Genomic DNA, 20,193 nt, shown 5'->3' on the forward strand with positions numbered 1-20,193 from the left:
AGAGAGAGAGAGAGAGAGAGAAAGGGAGGGATCATGTGTCAATTGTATCAGATTGATGGGAAAAAATTAGGGTAAGGGTCAATGCGTTTGTATAAATAGTTTGGTTGAGTCTTGTGTTTTCCTCCCTCTTCTTTCTCTCACATTTTTTCCTAAAAAAAAAAAAGGGATTGCAGTAGGATGGAAATATCCAAGCTACTAGTGAATAATACGGAAATCATCACAACAGTCGGAAAGGCGATGAATAGCAACAAAAAACGATATGCATGTACATGGCAAGACTGCCAAAAGACTTTTAGTATGTCTTTTTTTTTATTGATAAACAAAAAAGCCATATGGCTGACATGCAATTTTAGGCAGGCCATCGGATATGACTCGACATTATCGTATCCATACCAACGACAGGTAACCATGGAAAAAGATACCTTTGACAACTCTAGCTCAAACATCATTTTTGAAAAAAAAATAGACGTTATCAGTGCCCTCTGGAGCATTGTGGCAAAAAGTTTATTCAGGTAATTACTAAAAGAGAGAAAGCGCAGGATTAAGTAAACATAATTAACATTATTTGCCATATCAAGAGATCAGCGCTTAATGTACATGAACGCACACATTCGGGCGAGAAGCCTCATATTTGCCAGGTTACCGGTTGCAACAAGAGATTTGGGGATAGCAGTTCATTATCCAGACACAGGTAACTCTTTTTGTTTTGATGGATGATCCAGTAAAAAAAAACCCATGATGATGTGGATTCTGAACCCGCTTTCTTTTTTTTTTTTTCACATGAAGAAGAATTCATTCACAGACAAGATCTTTTGTTTGTGATGCAGATAAGTGTTCCAAAAGGTAAAAACAAAGAGAGGCTTGCGCATAAAAAGTAGAAAAAAGCTAATCTTGGGGGTCCTAGCTACACGAAAAAATCGCATTTGATAAGGCATCAACGACGTACACATGCATCGGAGAATAAGGAAGGACAACTATACCATATGACGACACGCGCCAGGGAGAAGCTCAATAATTCCTTATCCACAGATGATGATGAGGAAGTAGAAGAGATGCCTAACGTGATTTATGCAAAGAAAGTCACATCATCACCAGCAAACACAACATCACCAGCAGATGTCGCTTCTGTACACCCGAATTATTGGCTCATCTCACAATCACAGCCACCATGTCACACCAGTCCCATTCTTTATTCCAAAATCACGTTTTGTGAAGAGAGTACCTCTTATTACTATCATTAAATACATCTCGACCGTCATTCGTTTTTTCTTTCTTTCTATGCCATGCATTACGCACTCACACACTTATGACTTATGAATAATAAAAAAAAAATTGTTCCGTATAAAGAAAAGAGGTGCCACGATATAAATGATTGGTTAATAAATTGCTATTTTTGTACGCGCTTGTACTACATTACGCTGTAAAAACGTGGAAGCCGGAAAACATGATCCCGCTACCAATAAACCCAATAAAATTATATTAAGAGAAAAAGAAAAAAAAATCATATTATATTTTTGGACATGAACAAAAAAAAAATGGGAAGATGTTTGTAAGAGAAAAAAAAGCTTATAGGTATGGGAATTGTTGTAATTCGGAAAGGGGGGGGGGTGGAGGGACATAGATGCAAATAAAGAAAAGGTATAAAAAAGATAGAGAATTAGAACCAGCAAGTTGGTAAGATAAAGAAAAAGAAAAGTGTGTGTGTGTGTGTGTTTGTGTGTGTGTGTGTGAGGATAATGATTAGGACCTCTATAACCGGCCCTAAAACATTACATCAGATAATAAGGAGATTTAGCTTGGAGTTGGCTTCTTGGGGCACATCCTATTATCATAAAAAAATGAGTAAAAAGAACTTTTCAATTACATTCGAAGCAACTTACATGGAGTAGTGACCTTTTTGTCCACAATGAATACAGCGACCGTCAGACATATTGGCTTATTTGTTGGTATATATATAGAGAGAGAGAGAGTTGTTTATAGTGTGGTAAAAGAAAAAGTACTATCTTCTATTGACTTTTTTCTTTTTTTTTATAATTGAATTTTGGTTATATAATTAAGAGAAAAAAAAGGAAAAAAAGAGTAAAAGAGGGGCCCTTTTTATAGTTCTTTTACTTGTATGACGATGAAAAAAAAGGGTTGAATGCCGATCTCTTCCGGCACGTGGCGAAACAGACCCTCCGCCCGCCCAAAATGTCGTACAGGGGCGGTCATGGACGGAGAATCAGGTTGGCCTATGATTTATGTTGGCTGCTTTTTTTTCTTTCTATTTTGTTCACACTCCCAACATGATTTTATTCAATTAAGATTAGACTGATTTCTTTCATGGGAAATCATGTATTTTTCGGAGACCCTCATTTCGGCTTAAATGGATATTTGTAATTACATTGATTACACAGACACAATGTGGCTCCGCTCATTACACTTATAATACAAAAAACGTGTCTAAATGTAACAACTGACGAATTGTAGCATCTTTAGTTTATTGTCTTTGCTTGCACGTGGCTATACACTTTAGACCCGCTGACTTCTCTTTTACACAAAAACGCCACCTGACTGCACACAGCAATATCCCCCATGACGTCTTTCATTCATGACCTGCTTCCTTTTGGATCGAGTAGACTCTATGAACCTTAATTTGCCTTACCGTCACGTGCTCATTGGCTGCGCTTCTTCTACTTACCTTCTATCGTCGTCATGGTTCCAATAAGACTACTATATTCTAATCATCAATTTCCCATCTGTCAAACATTGCTTAATTTATACGCTACACAAATCTACCGCGCCTAGATTGTGACCCATTAAAGAGAAATAAATATTGCTCACTCACCACACAGCCTTTTTTTTTCTTTCCTTTTTTTGCTCCTTACTATCGGCTGTATCGGATAGAATCCCCGTTCTACCCCCCAATCTGATATTTATAACCGCATCTCGGACATTAACCTGACCGCATTTCCATAAAACAACTCAGCATTTTTCATTAGCAACGTGGTACGAGGTCTATAATTGAATTTTTTTTTTCTCGGTAGGATTTGTAATCTAAATTTTTGACAGATAATTAAACAAAGAAATGACAGTAAGACAAACTGTACCTTCTTTATCTTTTCAAAATCTTTCAACCCTCTCTTAGTGAAGAAAAAAATGATTGTCTAAGACCTAAAAGGGAATATTGTTCCCGTTTTACTAGACTTTTTTGCAATTAAAAAATGAGGCGTTCCTAAAAATATATTACTATGATACCCGGCAACACTGATATAAGTTCTCCCATACCGCCCGCCTCATTTTTTTTTTTTTAATATTCGTAAATAAACTCAGTGGCATTTGCTGATTCTTCCCACTTTGGACCAGAGCTACAGGTATAAATAGCTACATGTCAATTTTTTTTTAAAAGTCCTTTCCGTTCTATCATGCATAACGAGAATGATGAAAGCAAAAGCAAGTGCAATTAGTTATAAAATACACATAACCAAGCCTCGAGAAACTTATTCCATTGTATCTGTTTTTTTATAACTTGATGAATGTGATAAATAGCATTATGATATGACAGTATATATCACCACAGAAAAATGAGGAACTTAAATGGATCACATAATTCAACTCAATGTCCTGTCTTTTATCTAAACTTAGAATAGCCACGTTAAATAAGGACACACCTTAGTACACTCCTTCTGTCTTTTTTTTTTCAACATTATATACAGTCCTTATTCTAGTAGTGTTTTTATAACAAAAAAAAAGTAGCTTGAAAGTCTTTCTAATATAATCAACTATTCACTTATTTTACCCTATGTTGATTAGGTACCAATCATTTGAACTTGGAGGAAGCCCTTAAAGGAAAAAAATAACTTCCTTACTAAAGCAAGCTGGTCTCATAATATCACGCAAAAGGGTATGGGTGTCAACACATCTGTTCTCCCCTTGTAACAGAAACTGGGGGGTCATATTTCAAGTCGGCTAGTGAATCCTTCCAGTCATGTTTGAACATTCTGCGTAATTCTCATGCGCTAAATTGTTAAACCTATAAAAACTTATAACGGAACCTAACCGATTCAACGCAGATATGTACAATAACTTCCGAGTATCAGAAGTTATTATAGCTGATGATTCAGAAAGCAAGAAATTATGCGAATTGAAAAGTTCGACAGGGAGGTTTTTTTTATTTATAACAGAAATAATAATCACGAATTAGATAATAAAAATGCAGCATCTACTGTAGCACCAAACAAAAGTGCAATCAATGGTGGATGATGTTATAGGAAATGAGGCTGCAAATTACATAATAATTAGTCAAACTAAATGAGATATCCAGATAAAATTTATTTTAGAACATTTATCTTATTTAAACATACTAGTCATACCTCAGAATGTTCTTTATGTGAATACATCGAAAGAAAAATGTGGCGTTGCTGTAAATGATAACAGTAAATAATTCACCAAACAAGACAGCCCCCGAAATATCGTAAAATTGCTATAATGAAGGATGATCAATTTGCATCAATTACTGTGAAATTATAAACTGCACTGAAATTGTATTGCCAATGAATGAATTATCTAGGCAAAGGAAAAAAAAAAAAAAGTGACTTTTCATAAGCAAATGGGTGTAACTCACGAGTAGATAGTGACGATAGTAAACATTACTGATCGTTATACCGGAGGATGTTGATTTAAATATACCACTACAAGACCCCCTCCTGCTCATACCTTGAAAGATTATCTATCTTTCCTGGGGATAGGAAAAAAAGTGCCCAGAGAGAGAGAGAGAGAGAGAGAGGGTGCACTGCAAGAGTCAGGTGGGATGAGGAACGTAATGCGAAAAAGCAGCCAATGAAAAGACAGAAAGAGAAAAAACCGCGCGCTACAATCGGTGTTTTTATTGCCCGCACTACATAACCCCCTCCCTTCCTTTTTTTTTTATTTTTGTTCTAAAATGTACTCCAAAAGTTCATCGCCACCTCGCTATACATTACCTCCTCTGTCTCACTTGCAGCAGCAACAACAACAACAGCAGCAGCAGACAAACTATTATCAAAAGTCGACGTTTTCTTATTCTTATCCAGAAGAAGAATACTATCCAGTCTACAAGCAGGAATGGTCACCAGGTAAAAAACAGTAGTGCCCATGTTTAATGTAACCACTAAACAATAAAGTGAAAAAAAAGCCGAACCTGTGCTGGAAAGTCTAAAGTTGAAAAAGAAGCGAGAAATGGATGAACGGATAGCGGAAATTGACCGTGAATTTCTAGAGAACCGACAAGTGTAAGCATAAAGTTAAAACGAAAGAGAAAGAAGGAGGTTGATAAGAATGATAGGCTGTACGATGAAAAGATGAAGCAATTGCAAGGAGAATTGAGCGCGGTAGAGAAAGGAAGACACGAGATTTTTGATACAAGTATAGCTGATCTAGATGAGAAGCGCAGAGAGACAATCCATGATGCCAAATTAATGATGATTTATCAGATATCCAGTGTGGATAAGCAGTACCAAAATAATTATAACAAAGTGCATGATGAATCACTGGCAGAACAAAAAGAGATCCAGAATGCTCTATTTACAATGATCGAAGAAAAGCGAAAGAAGCTAAAGATCGATAAGGACGGTGAAGGTGACCTAATACTTCCTCCGCATCAAACAAGACATAGAAAACGTCTGCAGAGAAAACGAACGGACGATATCCTTCAATCTCCTCCCGTCAAGAAAAAGCTGGAACGCCAAACAAGTCACCTTTTGGGCGTGCTTTCTCACCGTGTCGAAGGCGATATTGAAGCCGATTTCTACGCCATGAGAAAAAAACCCTTCTAGTTTCTTTAAAAAAATCTTTTTTTTTCTTTTCTTCTTTTTTTAAAAACAATACATTCATAATGTCAAGTTTTCGAGGCTTGGGTATTTTATGCTTTTACTCTAATGACTTCTTCCAAGGTCATGTCATTGACAGAACAACCAATGATTCTCCTTTCAGTCTTGCAGGCAAGTTGTCCAATCATGTCGATCCCAACCATCATGAGTGCATGGACTTGCCAGACTTTTACAATGTATTGATTCAAAAGCACAATACAAGCACAACCTTAGCTTTAGTCGTACGACGAGCCAAAGATAATGATGCTGCGGGACTCTCCACACATGAACACGAAGCAGAACTCAATAACGGTCATCAATTGTCTTTTATCACCCATCAATTCTTGACAGGCACACAAGCCTATGTGATGCAATCCAAGTATTTCAATCGACATGAGCAAGACGTTACTGTCTGTATTGGTGAAATTGTATTGACAGAAGAGATTCAATCATGAAGGGTTTATATTGTAATAATAATAATAAAAAAAAAAAGGCTGCATTATACACATGTCATGTAAAAAATTGAAATTCAGTGACTGTGACTCTTGAAATGCTATTTTATAAGCCCTACTTACCTTTTTTTGTTATTCTTTTGTTTCTTCTATTTTTAAATTTACAATGACACAAGTACAAGTATTTACTGATTTCGATGGAACACTTTCTTTAGATGGTAATTTTAAAGTGGGGGACGAAAAAAAAATCACAGGCTGATCCAATTTCCTTTTCTAGACACCGGTCTCTTATTGATCGATGATCGTCGTTCTATGGGCCCTGAGCGTAGACGGGTCCTTGAACACGAGATTTTGGAAGGCACCAAGACCTACCGGTACGTTTTTAGCCTTTATTTATTACAAAATATTTACACAGGTGTAGTGATGCCGTACAAGAAATGTGGGATTCTGTTCATCTCAGCTGGGATGAAGCTTGGGCTGAATATTTCAACAGTAAAAAATAAAAACGAAAAAGAAGAAAAAAGACTCCATGTTAACAACTAATGTATAGATTGCACCATCGATCCCGGTTTTCCTGCCTTTAATGACTATTGTCGTGAAAACAACTTTCCCGTCACAGTTGTCAGCAGTGGGTTGATTCCTGTGTTGGAGAAAATCATGACGAATTTCTTGGGTGAAAAAGCCAAGGATATCGAGATTATTGCCAATAAGGGTGAAGTCACTGGCCGTGATTGGAAGATTACTTGGAGAGATGACAGTATCTATGGCAACGACAAGTCCAAGAGTAAAGTATATGTATTACGTATATTTTGTATGTTGAAGCTAATTTTATTTTTATTTTTTATTTTCGCTCTTCCTGTTTAGCGTTAGAAAAGGCTCGTGCTACTGCTACCAAGGACACCATTTTTGTTTTCTGCGGTGACGGAGTATCTGATATTTCTGCAGCCAAACATGCTGACGTCCTGTTTGCCCGTCGAGGACGTGATTTAGAGTTTTACTGCAAGAGAGAGGATATCCCTTTTATTGCTTTTGATACGTTTGCCGAGGTAGAGCAAGTGGTGAAGGATTTGGTAGAAGGAAGATCTCGCATCGAGACATCTGCCAGTGGATTCTGTCAGGTTGTCCCAAAATAAAACAATAAAGCACAAAATAGATGTTCGTGTCACGCGACACGATTTATTTTTTTCCACCCCCGAAAAACGGGTGCAGACAAGCAATAAAGCATTAGACCTTCCCCTTGTAAAGGATGGTATAGATCTCTTTGTAGAAAAACAGCTTCAAATATCGATCTCTTGATATAGATGGATTCAATGTTTGGTAGGTAGAGACTTCATGACAAGTCTGTGGCGGAGATTTTTTTTTTGTTACTGAAATGAGAAAAAAAAAACATAGCTAGCATTCTGCTTGAGAGAAACCTTTTCCAACACGTTATCCGTCTATGTACTTGGAACGGATGTGAAATGGGCAGGTCAAGATTCAAATCGCCTTGACGTCTGTTTAAAGTACTGGGTAGTTGTTTCTCTAATATTGCATGCAAAAAGGCTGATATTCTAGAGAGCTTTCCTCTAAAAAGATAGAACTTATTAATAATACCCTTTAAAGCCCTGCTCAATACAAAACAGAAAGATATCGACAGTAAGCCCACTGTTAAATACCGTGGCTTTAGCCATTATTAGGATGTCCGTGTCCATAGTCAACACACCAAGACCTCTGGTCGTCATGGTGTATCCAGGAAGAAATAAACATGCTATTTCGTAATGAAAAACAATGCGTGTTACAATTTGATTTAAAATAATTATGCTTCTCAGAAGTCTAGCAAAAACATGAACTGTCAAAAATAAATTCACACATGTAACTATATATAATCCCCTGATTTATCACAAGTAGAACGTGTTCATGCAAAAAAAAAAGAAACGTGATTTGATAAAAAAAAAAAAAGAGATATCCCAATGTATATTTTTAAAAAAAGAAGAGACTATCTAAATGACGATCATCGCACTAATTTTTGTATACATATCACACAATAAAAAAAAGGAAATTTACTTGAGGGGAACAAACTTGGAAGAATGGGTGGCACCAATACCGGGACGACCATGCTTAACGGGCTTGTAAGAGATGGAGAATTCGGCAAGGTAGTGACCGGTCATCTCGGGCTTGATTTCGATTTGGTTGAAAACCTTACCGTTATAAACACCAATGACGGAACCAATCATCTCAGGGACGATGATCATGTTACGGAGATGGGTCTTGACAACCTCAGGCTTCTCACCAGCGGCAGCAGACTTCTTGGCAGCACGGAGCTTCTTGATGAGACCCATAGGCTTACGCTTAAGACCACGTTGGAATCTTCTACGAGCACGACAGTGAACGAGCTCCATGAACTAATTCTTGTTGTTAATACGATAACGCGTCATGTTTTACTTTCTCTTATTTTACCTGTTCAGAAGACAAGTCCAAGAGGGCGTCAAGGTCAATACCACGGTAGGTAAACTTACGGAAAGTTCTCTTTCTAGGAGTAGTTTGCTCGTCAGCCTAAAGCAAGAAGAATGTTTAATGAAACATGTTCATAATGAGACTGTACGAGTAGCAATAAAAAAAAGAAAAAGAGAGAGTGTGGGTGTGTGGGTGTCTAAGGTGTTCATGTGTCGTTCAGTGTTTTTAATTTCCTCTTCATTGTCGATTCCATTATCCATCGGTTTCAACTTTTTTTTTTTTTTTTTTTTTTTGACTATCACCTCAGCTTATCCATCCATCCAATTTTTGCTGTAATCCATTATGCTGTATCCCTTCTTTTTTTTTTTTTTTTGTACATAGAGTCTCATTTTTATAGAGTGTATATACAATACCATGATGAGGAAAAAAGGGAAGATTATTGGATTGTGGGTTTGAACATCCTATAAGTTTTTTTTTTTTTTCAAGCGCGCGTGTGGTGTGTGTGGTGTGTGCGTCCTGTCTGCTCCCTTACCTCTCCCCCCCTCCCCTTAATTCTTACTCAACCCTCTCTGAGTCTCTGTCCGGGCCGGACTATTCGGTGATTAAATATATACGAAAGCCTCATTTTTTTTTGGAGTAATTTTTTTTTTCTTTTCTCAGTCCCTAAACTAGTAAACAACAAAATATGAGACCCATTTTACTTCAAGGTCATACCAGATCTTTAACCCAGATCAAATATAACAGAGAAGGCGATTTACTTTTTTCTTGTTCCAAGGATAAGGTCGCTAATGTTTGGTACTCTCATAACGGTGAACGTCTCGGTACATATACAGGCCATCAAGGTGCTGTCTGGACAATTGATGTTAATGGTAACTATATTTTGTGACTACGTGTATTTCGACTCTTTTTTTCTTGCTTGGGAAAAACTATGCTTGTAGATAACCATGAAGAGAAAGAGAAAGAAAAAACAAGTAATGCATAACTAACTCTATTATGTAGCTTCTTCTACTTTGTGTGTTACCGGTTCTGCTGATAACTCTTGCAAGCTCTGGGAAGTTCAAACCGGTCGTTGTTTAAAGACCTGGGAATTCAATACTGCTGTCAAGCGTGTCGAGTTCAGTGAGGATAATTCAATGGTTTTGTGTGTAACTGAAGAGAGAATGGGTTATGCTGGTACTGTTACTGTCTACCCCGTCAACAACGATATCAATGGCAAGCGTAAGTTACTACTATAAAAAAAATTTTTTTTTTGTTATATATGTATATATAAGAGAGTGTAAACTAATGAAGCCTTCATTAGAATCCGATACACCTGTTGTGACCATTACCAACAAGGGTGGTTCCAAGGCTGTTGTTGCTGGTTGGACTTGTTTAGATAAGTACATTATTACAGGTCATGAAGATGGTACCATCTGTCAATGGGATTGGAAGACAAACGAAAAGGTCAAGTCCATTACACCTCATGAAGGTGTTTTATCCGACTTGCAGTTCAGTCCCGACCGCACCTATTTCATTACTGCTTCCAAGGATAAACACGCAAAGATCTTTGATTCGTTGACACTTGACGTCAAGAAGACATATGTTTCCGACACACCTCTTAACTCTGCAGCCATTACTCCCAAGTTCCAAGAGTTTGTTATTTTGGGTGGTGGTCAAGATGCCATGAACGTCACTACCACCTCTGCCAGACAAGGTAAATTCGAGAGCAGATTCTATCACAAGATCCTTGAGGAGGAAGTTGGTCGTGTTAGAGGTCATTTCGGTCCTATCAATACCATTGCTGTTCATCCCGACGGTACCAGTTATTCAAGTGGTGGTGAAGATGGTTACGTTCGTGTCCATCACTTTGACCCTGATTATTTTACTTTCAAGCTTGAGATTTAAAATTGTATATCACAACAACCCCAAACAACAACCAATTTATAATACAAAAAATAAAAATATTTACATAATATAGAAAAATTTATTATTATTATATTTTTTACTTATTAGATCGAAGGAGGGTCTACCACTGATACTTGTTGATTCAGTTGATCAATCACTGCTCGTGTCAGGGAAGAATTCGCTCTTCCTTGTGTCTTTAACCTCGCTTGAGGTGCTGTAGTCACCATGGGTGTTGAGATATACGTCTCTTGTATGGGTATTACTTCTTCTTCAACGGAAGAAGGAGGCCGTGTAATATATTTCACGGGTGGTGGTGGTGGGAACTGTCGGTTGGGTTGGTTAAAATGGACAGCTGCCCATCTAGGGTGTTGTCGCTCAATATCCATGAGTGTATTCTCTAATATTTTAATGCGTTCAAAAGTTGAAAACGGAGGTTTTGCTCCCTCATCCAGTCGAATATTCAAATGCTGTTCTATATTACTGATGCGTTCACTGGGATCGGCACATGTGTTGCTGGTGCTTTTTGATAGATCTTGTTGTTTATTGGCATCGTTATAGGAGAGTAAGGATCGTGCTAGAGGACCGTCTTCGTTATTGACAATATCAAACTTCATTTGAATGTTTCGATTGATTTCACGCGCATCGGTCCTTGCACACGTCACATCGTCTGCCTTTGGATCGTGTCTACTAAGAAACTCTGTACGGTTACTTTCGTCTAATTCGTTTTGTTTGGCTTGAATGAAGGTATTAATGCGTTGGTTCACTTCTTCGGTGGTGGCTCTAATTTGAATCTGTTCGGGATCGAGTCTTTTGGCGCGCTCACGTTCTTCTTCTTCTTCATCATCGTCGTCGTCTGGTCGTTTACGTTTTGTGACGAGTAGATCGGCATGGGTCTTGTCGTTTGATTCCAAGAGTTGTTCTTTGGCATTGACATGGCGTTCAAGAGAGACCAAAAGGTTTTCAACAAGTGTATCCAGAGCCTGCGGTAATTTTTGAAGGTGGTGGCGTGAAAGTACGATTAATTCGGATTCGAGACACTCGCTGGTTTCCACAAGTCCAATATCTTTCAGGAATTGTGATAATTCTTTATTCCACGATAAAGCCATTGTCTGTTATGTGTGTATGTATGTGGTATGGTATGCAAAGGAAAAATATGAAAATATGGCTGTTGAACCCCTTTTTCCCAGTGAAAAAAAAACAATGATAAAAAAAAACGTCACATACAATAAGAACCCGTCAAAGTGTTTAGTAGGCCACTAGTCTTTTTAAATTTTAGCTGTGGATTATCTAAATCGACTATTGTAACAGTTTTATATGATGAGATAAATAGGGACCGCATATACCGGAATAACCTCCGCCCTCAGGTAGATTCCCTAGTTAACTTTACAGGTGGTAATAAGAAAAAAAAACGGGTTTTTGGTATATGCAAGCTTCATGAAAATCTAGAATAAACTTTATGTTTATCTGAGGTAGCATGTTAATTTTTTTAAATAATTGGTCTCATCACTCAATATTCAGTGTTATTATAACCCTGCTCATAAAGTGCAATGTATTTCTTGCGTAGGAAGGTAAAGTAAATTAAATGAATCAGACGTGTCTAGCTTTTATATATATTTTATTGGTTTGACATACTTTATAAAACGCTACTACTGGGTCAAAGGAATGTATGTGTTTGACTTGAGAATGGCCGTGTCTTGTTTTAATTAGCATCCATCTTAATTGCTGTACATAATCGATGATAAGGATATATTCAAGGTGAATGTGTCATTGTTTAGTTAGTCCCAGGACTTCGGATGAACAAGTCGAATGATTTTATGTCATCCAATTAAAAAAAAAAAAAAGGACTAAATCTCAAATAATGAATAGTTAAAAAAGAGTTCTGATATATTTTGACAAGTGTCTCTAGGTTTTTAAAAAAAGCTATCATAGTAGTAAGATGAGACGGCATTATCAAGTCGGCATCATTTTAAAGTGATCTAGATCGTCCTTTTTATTTTATTTCATATTTGGGTTACTGTATCATCAAGAGAGATAAATGAAAAAGAAAAATTAAGAGGACTTCCCGGATATCCAAGTTAATTTAGTAGAAAGCAAAAAAAAAAGGGAGACACTATGTGATGTGTGATGCTTGTTAGCATCATCATACTCAGATGTATATGTAAAAAAAAAAAAAAAAAAAAAAAAAAAAAAAAAAAAAAAAGAACAAATAGGTTACAGGCTAGAATAGAAATTGGGAGGTGTGTTCATGCTTTTCGTCAGCCGCCGCCCCCCTAAACTGAGAAAGATTGATTGCTGTCGCCATGGTGAAATTGAAATTTTATCTCGGTTTTATCAACCGGCACTAAAAATCGACTTCACATGAGCCCATCAGTAATGTTTATCATTTTGAGTTTGAGGAAAAATAAAAGGGCCATTGATGAAAATAGGGGAATGTCTTCAGAACGGGTATAAGTATATATATATATATATATAAATACAAAAAAAACATGTCATTTAGTTCTTGTGATTGCTTTTTTCTTCTTCTTTTAGGTCATAAAACTTCATTTTATATAACTTTTTCTTTCTTTTTCTATTTTTTTTTTTTTTTTTTTTTTTTTTTTTTTTTTGTGTGTGTGCGAGAGATTGATATATACCAAGATAACATGAAGTCTGCGAGATTTAAATGGATTGTGCTGTTTATACCACACATGACATGTCTACTTATCCAAGACAAACTCAAACTGACACCTCGATGGGCTAACGGCAAGTTCTTTTGACTAGAAGCCCCTCTCAAAAAAAGAAAAAGATAAAAAACTAACTTTTCAAAAAATAAAAGAGCAGAATGCGTCCTGCTAAAATTGAAGGGAGAGCTTTTATGCTTTGGTGGACAACAAGAGAACGGAACACCAATTAATACAATGCATTCTTTAAATCTGTATCAGTCTTGGAACACAACTGATCCTGCTTGGTCAATGGTAGAACCAGCCCATCACGATATCATCCTACCTACGGCCTTTGCTGCATCCACTTATCTCACAAATTCAAACCGTTTTCTTGTTGACGGAGGACTACAATCGCCTCATAAGACTATTTACTACGATACATTAAACGGTATTTGGTATAATCCAATCATCAAGGGACCTCCTTTACTGAAAAGGTATACATATGTGAACAAAAGGAAAAAAAAATCATGCATTTAATTTAATCCTTTGAAATTTTATTAGAAAACAACACACGGCAGTGTCAGATGATCATGGTCGTGTCTGGCTCTGGGGAGGTTTAAGGTTGATATATATTTTTTTTTTTTTTTTTTTTTTTTTTTTTACATATTGTATATCTTATGCTCTTCCTTAGTGACACATCTACTTATGGTGGGCCGACACTATATTATAGTAATTGGACATTAATTGATACACTGACATGGACCATCAGTTTTCCTACGGTGCAAAACAACCCCCCTCCGCGTATTGATCATACGGCAACTATGATATCCAACAAGTATATTCTTATAATTGGCGGTGTTGTCTATTCGCATGATGTCACTGATCCTGCCGGAAAATTTACGTTGAATCCAGTTTCCATGAGCTCGTTGTTATTATTCGATATACCCAATAATCGATGGATTAATATTACAGCCGGAGGAAACATTCCTGCTCCCAGAAGAGGTCACTCTGCTGTACTAAGTAAAACATAATTTATTATTGAGATGCATGTACATGGATATTTAATTCAACAACTTCCCCCTCCTCCTTTTCCATCATTTTTTTTTTTTACCCTTTCATTTAATTTTTAGGCCTTGATGGTAAAAGTGTAATTATTTTCGGTGGTGGTATGCCAGAAGATGGACATGGTCAATTAAATGATGTCTTTATATTAGAATTAGAAACTATGCGATGGAAAGCGCCTTCTATAAAAGGTGTGCCTCCAAAACCAAGAAGATATCACAAAGGTATTTAAGGTATTTGTATGTGTGTATTTTTGCTAATTATTCTAAAAAATTGTCTTAATCTATCCTGTAGCTTATTTGGTGGATGATGTCTTGCTAGTTACATTCGGCTTGGGTGGAGACGAGAAAGGATTCGATGATGTGAATATTCTGAGCACTTCCAGTTGGTCATGGATTACACAATATACAGCCAATACAGCATGGTTAGCAGGCAACACCACGAACGGTGTAGTCAAAAACAATACAGGTAATAAGATGTGTACCGCACAAAACAATTTATTAGATATTAACATGCATTTGCTATTGTAGGTAATGGCACAGCATACGACCCCAATGGTAAAAAAAATGAGGCTGATCATGATAATTCATCAGAGACTCGTATCAAGGCAGGTGTCATTGCAGGTGTTGTGAGTGGAGGAGTAGTGATTGTAAGTATAAGATATGCATTAAAACGAAATGAATCATTGATCAATTATTATTTATCATAGTTAGGAGGTGGTATTTTTCTGGTTCTAAGTGTAGTCATATTTCGAAGAAGACAAACCAAGACCAAAAAATCTAGTAATAGTAATATAGTTGATCCAGCTAGTAGTAGTATTAGACATGATAATGAATCCACTATTTCAGTTTTAGTATTAGAGCCCGTGACAGTAGCACAATTTCAGAAACCAGACAATCGATCATCCATTCGTTATGCTACGCAATTAGATGATGGTCAATACTATAAACCAAATGAAGATTAAAATCGTTCTTTTCCCATATATGTATCATAGCTCATCTTCCCTCCCTCTCCTACTTTCTTTACTCCCTCTTTCCTTCTTTCTTTTTACAAAAGAACAAACAAATAAACTGTATGATATTCCCCAAGTTTTCTTTTATTATTAACATGACTAGAGCCAGCCTGGTCTATGTTGATGATCATATGGCACTTGGTCATGATCAAAAGTCTCTATAAACTATTATATTAATTAAAGAGGGGGTTTGCATAAAGGATAGATTTCAATAAAGCAATACCTCTTGATCCGCTAAAACTTTTGTGCCTGCAAATTTACGATATTCATCAAAGATGGATGTCATGGACCATCTTTGGATCTTCCTTAAACAACCCACTAAACAACCTATTCGATGCTTTTGCTCTTGGTGTTACTTTTTTTTTATGAAAGAAACCAAACTCGTGTCCATTTCTATTTTACCTTTCCTTTTAAACAATGAATAAGAACTAGATGGGGGATGATTCAGTTTCTAAAGGGTCTCTTTATTATGCATGTGTTGTGTACATACCTGGGTGACTTCGTTTGTCTAAAAGCTTGACTAAAGCGTGTGAAATATCTTCTGGATTCACTTCAATAAAAGGCTCCTTATTTCCCTCTGTTTTATAGTGCAAGACTTCAATGCCTTCCTGTTCCACAAAGTGTTGCATCTCTGAAGGATAATCTTCCATGGCAAAGTACCTGTGTTCGTCGCAATCTTTAGTTGTTATTATCTTAGAATCTGGTTCCATTTCTTTCCAACCCAACTTACATGATGGTCTTTAGGCCTAATTTTCGCAAGAATGCAAAGTTTTGTTTGTTGGGATGACCTGATCGGTATACGCCAGAAGCAATCATGGCGAAATTAAGTGGAGGTACTAATGGCATGCCAGGTCTTGTATAACACACGGGACAGCTGTCATAGTAATGATCGGCATGGGTACGGTGATGGGTGGTGATAATCACGTTACTTTTCTCTCGACTCATGGCACTCATTTTCTATACAGCGATACAAGAAGAGGAAACTTTAGGTTTCCCCTCCCGACCCCATCATGATGATACTTTTTTTTTTTTTTTTTTTTTTTTTGGATTTTGCATTTACTCACGTGATAGCTTTTTAGATAGTGTAATAGCCTACATCATATGTTGTCCCTCCAACGGCTTAAAAGGGTTTGGTGCCCTGTAAATCATGCGAGTCTATAAGTGAAAACACGGTGTTACATGTGTATGTGTTTTTAAGAAAGGAGAGTGTTAAGGGATACCACATCGGGATAAGTCATGCTCAAGATCCTAGGGCTTTTCTACTGGACATTCAACGTACATTGAACAAGAGCTTAAGTAAACATCAGACATAAAAAAAAAGACACGTTTCCAAGTATCGATGTGTCAGTTAGGACTAGTTGTCTGTTTTGTAACCGTTTTATGATGTAATGCATGAAAATTTGTTAATTAAAGCTGTAATGCTTATCATTTCGAAAACGGTTCTAAAAGAACTTCTTTTTATTTCTGGTCTCTTCTCCTTCTTTTCTCTTCAACTTTTATATAAATATATATATTATGCCAGGATTATTAAACATTGAACAAAGTAATAAAATCCACGATGTGAGCACAAACCCGGCATTTAAAGGTAAAAAAAGATACATGATGTAAATTACAAAAGACATAAGCAAATAAACTTTGAAAACAATAGTACAGGAATTTGAAGAGACATCCACAGGTTCTTATTTTCCAAAGTCTACCAGTAGCTTACTGGAAGATAATCAACAACAGCAACTTCGACCTTTGGAACAACGACCGACGGTGTTATCCGATATGGGTCGACTGTATACGTCTGTGCGATTTGAAGACACTAAAACCGAGGGAAGACCTAGTATCTATCTGTTCATCTTTGTCAACCCACTGTCTGGCGACTGTAAAGGACAAGACTTACTAGAATTAGCGATCCAGCATTTCAGGTTGCGTCGGTTTCCTCAGGTCCAAGTCGAGATCCACAATATCTTGGATGAAAAGGATCGGACACTTGGGTTTGAACGTATCCAGATTGTGGAGACGATGGCTAAATCTGGCAAGCTTCCATGCTTAGACGAGGAGGAAGAGGATACCGAGTATAAGATTGGTGCCACAGTCCGAACAAGACATATTCATGTATGGTCATGTGGAGGAGATGGTACCGTTATGTCCTTGTTTGAACTTTTAGTAGAGAATCATATTGATCTGGACTACATGTTTTTCTCATGTAAAAGCAACAATTTACTTATTCCCAGATGTTTTTTTTTGTTAATCTTTTTACTAGGTATTCCATTTGGCACTGGTAATGATTTTAGTCAGGTGTTGGGGTGGGGTCGAACTATACCACATAAAGATATATTGGGTAAACGCTTACAACATTTGGAAACATTGATCACTGAACGATTACAAAAGTCAGAAGCTGCAAGATTGGATGTATGGGAGGTAGAGATGTCTGCATGCGATAGTGGGTATGTCAGACTGGCAGGACCACAGCGCAAGGATGGTCATGATGTGCTTGAGATTGATGAACGCGAGCAGCAAGGTGATTATCCATCCGTCACACGAAAGATGTGCAATTACATGTCGATCGGTGTGCAAGGTTACGTGGGTTCCGGGTTTGAGAAGCACAGGGCTGGGAATCGCTTTGCCAATATGATGGTCTATACCTGTGAAAGCGCTAAATGGGTCTTTTGGCGCAGATTTCCTGCTGTGACCAATTTTATTGAGAAGATCATCTATAACGACAAGACTGTGCTGGTGTGTCCGAATCCAGATGATAAGAAGAGTAATAGCAGCACATCAGACAATGCACCTACCATGACGAAACATCCAATTGATTTCGTCATTCAAAACATTCCACACATATGGTATACATATCATTTATATTCGCATGATTCATATTATTGACATTTTGGTGTTGAAATTCTTCTTATTTTGTAGGGGAAGAGAGGTTGATTTATGGGGTGATGCTTTGTCTGGTTTAGAAGTCGTGGATGATCGATCTGGTCACACAGACCCTGAAAATTGGAAACCACAGCTTGCTAATGATGGCAAGATGGAAATCATGACTATACAAGACATGACAAGTTATATAAAGAAACTAGCCAATATCCGACAACATGTTTCACGCGTGGGTCAGTTTGAGACACCCTTTGAGATTGTATTTCGTAAGCCTCAAGCACAAGCAGAAAAGAGTTGGTGGAAGACATGCTTTGAGAATAAATATAAGCGGGATAATGTCATTTGTATCATGTGTGATGGAGAGTTCTATATTATCAAGGATCCAAAGAGCTTAAAGTTCCGACGATTTGCACAAGTCTGGACGTTAGGAAGACATGATGAAAAGGTCAAGGGAAGATTGGTTCAAGATGAACAGGTATCACAACAACAGCAACAACAACAACAATAGTAAAACGCATAATTAATATAATATATACACACAATAATTCCATAAATCCTTTATTTTTCTTTTAATGTCCAATCGTTTGTTGCTGTTCCTTATTCTTTTTGGACTCGACTGCGATTCTTAAAAATCCATGCACCTTTTCTACGGCCTCAAAACAAAGATCGTGACAAGAGAAGTACTAAAAAATCACTCTTGTTAATAACACATACTCAAGTCATTCTGTTTCTCATTTTTTTTTTCCTTACCTCTTCCTCACTAAAGACACCTTCTGAATCTGATAATAAGACAAAAGGTCTTGTGTTTGAATTGTCAAAAGAATAAGTGTGCACGGATTTGGCATTCTAATAATAGTTGTCAGAATTAAAAATGCGAGTATGTGAGACTGTTAACTATCATACCTCTAATTCAACGGCTGTAGGATCTAAAACTAATTCGTCGTCTTGGTCAATCATGACGGTAATGGCAGCAGCCATGTGTTTCATAGGTATACCAGCGTCTAACAAAGCTATTGTGATTGCATTGACAGCAGCTGCTAAAATGCAGCCATCGTCCTTGATCACTTGTACGACGATCTGGACAAGTGTACGAGGCATCATACCTCCTAAAATAACTGGTTCGAATGCTGTACGTAACATGCTCTCCATTAATTTTTCTTTTGTGGTAGGAATGCCTTTGGCGGGTCGAACAACAACCTCTACAGTAGCTTCGTCTAATTTTTCGTCGCGAATTTGGACTTCGACAGGTCCTGATACTGAGCACATGACAGAAGTAGATCCTGTTTTACAATAATGTCAGCATGGTTTTTGTCCCCGTGTTCTTTTAAAAGGGTTTCTTTTATACCAAATTCAAACTTGGAAGAACCGTCGGCTCTGTTTAAAATGTTTTGGGAAGCAGAAAATGCTCTCAATTGCGAATTATCATCACGACGATCTGGTCTGCTTACCATGGTGAATATTGGGTTTAGGCGAAAATAGCTGATCGAAAAAAAAACCTTTTTGGAGATACTTTGGGTGCTAGAATGTAGGAGTCACAATTTATTATTTTACTTGATACACCTCTTAACCATTCTTACTTCGCACATTTTTTATTCCTCTCTTTTGTTCAGCATTTCACTTGATTGTATTTGTTTTTTATACCAACATCATACTTTTTGGTAAGTCATTGTTATCTTTGTTGCATGTCATATTTTAATCGAAATAAAACATGATTGGTATTTTTGCGATTATAAATCAAGTCACGTACAGGTGAACATCAGTACTCATACCTTTAAGCCTTAAATTTGCTACTATTTTAAAAGCCGAACGCAGTAGGATGTTTTAAACCAACTAAAGGAACACGCGTTATCAAATATACTCTGTGACTTTCTTGAGCCTTGAAATGTTCTATACCCTGCTTGCCACACCACGTTGTTTAAGATTGTTACTTATAATTAGGGAATACTACTATCTTATTTAATCCGGGCATCTTAGATACGATCGCCCCAAAGTTTTAAAATCGTAACGATCTATTC

The 20,193-nt window shown here is 37.1% G+C and overlaps 12 protein-coding genes across 12 annotated transcripts; 7 read left to right on the forward strand and 5 right to left on the reverse strand.

Moving 5' to 3' along the window:
* Positions 1 to 58: 58 nt before the first annotated feature.
* Positions 59 to 1,512, forward strand: EV154DRAFT_515278 (uncharacterized protein). The gene is made up of 6 exons (XM_051602241.1): positions 59 to 295; positions 354 to 402; positions 467 to 512; positions 579 to 691; positions 787 to 843; positions 905 to 1,512. Exons 1-6 carry the CDS (start codon positions 178 to 180, stop codon positions 1,239 to 1,241), a joined length of 720 nt encoding a protein of 239 aa, XP_051455616.1. The 5' UTR covers positions 59 to 177; the 3' UTR covers positions 1,242 to 1,512.
* Positions 1,513 to 4,105: 2,593 nt separating this feature from the next.
* Positions 4,106 to 4,792, reverse strand: EV154DRAFT_515285 (uncharacterized protein). Its single transcript, XM_051602242.1, has 3 exons — positions 4,604 to 4,792; positions 4,353 to 4,462; positions 4,106 to 4,286 (listed from the first exon to the last, which is right to left on the reverse strand). Exons 1-3 carry the CDS (start codon positions 4,691 to 4,693, stop codon positions 4,229 to 4,231), a joined length of 258 nt encoding a protein of 85 aa, XP_051455617.1. The 5' UTR covers positions 4,694 to 4,792; the 3' UTR covers positions 4,106 to 4,228.
* Positions 4,793 to 4,866: 74 nt separating this feature from the next.
* On the forward strand, positions 4,867 to 5,927 carry EV154DRAFT_287684 (uncharacterized protein). The gene is made up of 3 exons (XM_051594786.1): positions 4,867 to 5,093; positions 5,142 to 5,249; positions 5,303 to 5,927. The coding sequence occupies exons 1-3, from the start codon at positions 5,083 to 5,085 to the stop codon at positions 5,790 to 5,792; spliced, it is 609 nt and encodes a 202-aa protein (XP_051455618.1). The 5' UTR covers positions 4,867 to 5,082; the 3' UTR covers positions 5,793 to 5,927.
* EV154DRAFT_592491 (uncharacterized protein) lies at positions 5,852 to 6,396 on the forward strand (the record flags this gene model as incomplete). The annotated part of the gene is made up of 1 exon (XM_051606920.1): positions 5,852 to 6,396. The coding sequence occupies one exon, from the start codon at positions 5,852 to 5,854 to the stop codon at positions 6,278 to 6,280; it is 429 nt and encodes a 142-aa protein (XP_051455619.1). The 3' UTR covers positions 6,281 to 6,396.
* A 29-nt stretch (positions 6,397 to 6,425) lies between these two features.
* Positions 6,426 to 7,425, forward strand: EV154DRAFT_287716 (HAD-like domain-containing protein). The gene is made up of 5 exons (XM_051594787.1): positions 6,426 to 6,495; positions 6,555 to 6,651; positions 6,699 to 6,769; positions 6,828 to 7,061; positions 7,142 to 7,425. The coding sequence occupies exons 1-5, from the start codon at positions 6,444 to 6,446 to the stop codon at positions 7,408 to 7,410; spliced, it is 723 nt and encodes a 240-aa protein (XP_051455620.1). The 5' UTR covers positions 6,426 to 6,443; the 3' UTR covers positions 7,411 to 7,425.
* Positions 7,426 to 8,199: 774 nt separating this feature from the next.
* EV154DRAFT_446575 (putative ribosomal protein S15) lies at positions 8,200 to 9,148 on the reverse strand. Its single transcript, XM_051597110.1, has 3 exons — positions 9,124 to 9,148; positions 8,714 to 8,809; positions 8,200 to 8,658 (listed from the first exon to the last, which is right to left on the reverse strand). Exons 1-3 carry the CDS (start codon positions 9,124 to 9,126, stop codon positions 8,317 to 8,319), a joined length of 441 nt encoding a protein of 146 aa, XP_051455621.1. The 5' UTR covers positions 9,127 to 9,148; the 3' UTR covers positions 8,200 to 8,316.
* A 224-nt stretch (positions 9,149 to 9,372) lies between these two features.
* EV154DRAFT_604203 (WD40-repeat-containing domain protein) lies at positions 9,373 to 10,672 on the forward strand. The gene is made up of 3 exons (XM_051607387.1): positions 9,373 to 9,579; positions 9,710 to 9,928; positions 10,011 to 10,672. Exons 1-3 carry the CDS (start codon positions 9,396 to 9,398, stop codon positions 10,592 to 10,594), a joined length of 987 nt encoding a protein of 328 aa, XP_051455622.1. The 5' UTR covers positions 9,373 to 9,395; the 3' UTR covers positions 10,595 to 10,672.
* Positions 10,653 to 11,733, reverse strand: EV154DRAFT_446580 (uncharacterized protein). The gene has a single exon (XM_051597111.1). It carries the CDS (start codon positions 11,698 to 11,700, stop codon positions 10,699 to 10,701), a length of 1,002 nt encoding a protein of 333 aa, XP_051455623.1. The 5' UTR covers positions 11,701 to 11,733; the 3' UTR covers positions 10,653 to 10,698.
* Positions 11,734 to 13,913: 2,180 nt separating this feature from the next.
* Positions 13,914 to 15,007, forward strand: EV154DRAFT_424297 (uncharacterized protein; the record flags this gene model as incomplete). Its single annotated transcript, XM_051596187.1, has 4 exons — positions 13,914 to 14,256; positions 14,367 to 14,522; positions 14,593 to 14,778; positions 14,841 to 15,007. The coding sequence occupies 4 exons, from the start codon at positions 13,914 to 13,916 to the stop codon at positions 15,005 to 15,007; spliced, it is 852 nt and encodes a 283-aa protein (XP_051455624.1).
* A 402-nt stretch (positions 15,008 to 15,409) lies between these two features.
* On the reverse strand, positions 15,410 to 16,156 carry EV154DRAFT_424307 (protein-tyrosine phosphatase; the record flags this gene model as incomplete). The annotated part of the gene is made up of 5 exons (XM_051596189.1): positions 15,410 to 15,475; positions 15,534 to 15,647; positions 15,713 to 15,738; positions 15,801 to 15,970; positions 16,041 to 16,156. The coding sequence occupies 5 exons, from the start codon at positions 16,154 to 16,156 to the stop codon at positions 15,410 to 15,412; spliced, it is 492 nt and encodes a 163-aa protein (XP_051455625.1).
* Positions 16,157 to 17,045: 889 nt separating this feature from the next.
* On the forward strand, positions 17,046 to 18,718 carry EV154DRAFT_544616 (ATP-NAD kinase-like domain-containing protein). The gene is made up of 3 exons (XM_051604612.1): positions 17,046 to 17,504; positions 17,562 to 18,144; positions 18,218 to 18,718. The coding sequence occupies exons 1-3, from the start codon at positions 17,081 to 17,083 to the stop codon at positions 18,684 to 18,686; spliced, it is 1,476 nt and encodes a 491-aa protein (XP_051455626.1). The 5' UTR covers positions 17,046 to 17,080; the 3' UTR covers positions 18,687 to 18,718.
* EV154DRAFT_467649 (ribosomal protein S5 domain 2-type protein) lies at positions 18,397 to 19,664 on the reverse strand. Its single transcript, XM_051597773.1, has 4 exons — positions 19,524 to 19,664; positions 19,082 to 19,458; positions 18,929 to 19,024; positions 18,397 to 18,861 (listed from the first exon to the last, which is right to left on the reverse strand). Exons 1-4 carry the CDS (start codon positions 19,627 to 19,629, stop codon positions 18,748 to 18,750), a joined length of 693 nt encoding a protein of 230 aa, XP_051455627.1. The 5' UTR covers positions 19,630 to 19,664; the 3' UTR covers positions 18,397 to 18,747.
* Positions 19,665 to 20,193: the final 529 nt, after the last annotated feature.

The sequence above is a fragment of the Mucor mucedo genome, assembly GCF_025094135.1.
Source record: "Mucor mucedo strain NRRL 3635 chromosome Unknown EV154scaffold_73, whole genome shotgun sequence".
Lineage (NCBI taxonomy): Eukaryota > Fungi > Mucoromycota > Mucoromycetes > Mucorales > Mucoraceae > Mucor > Mucor mucedo.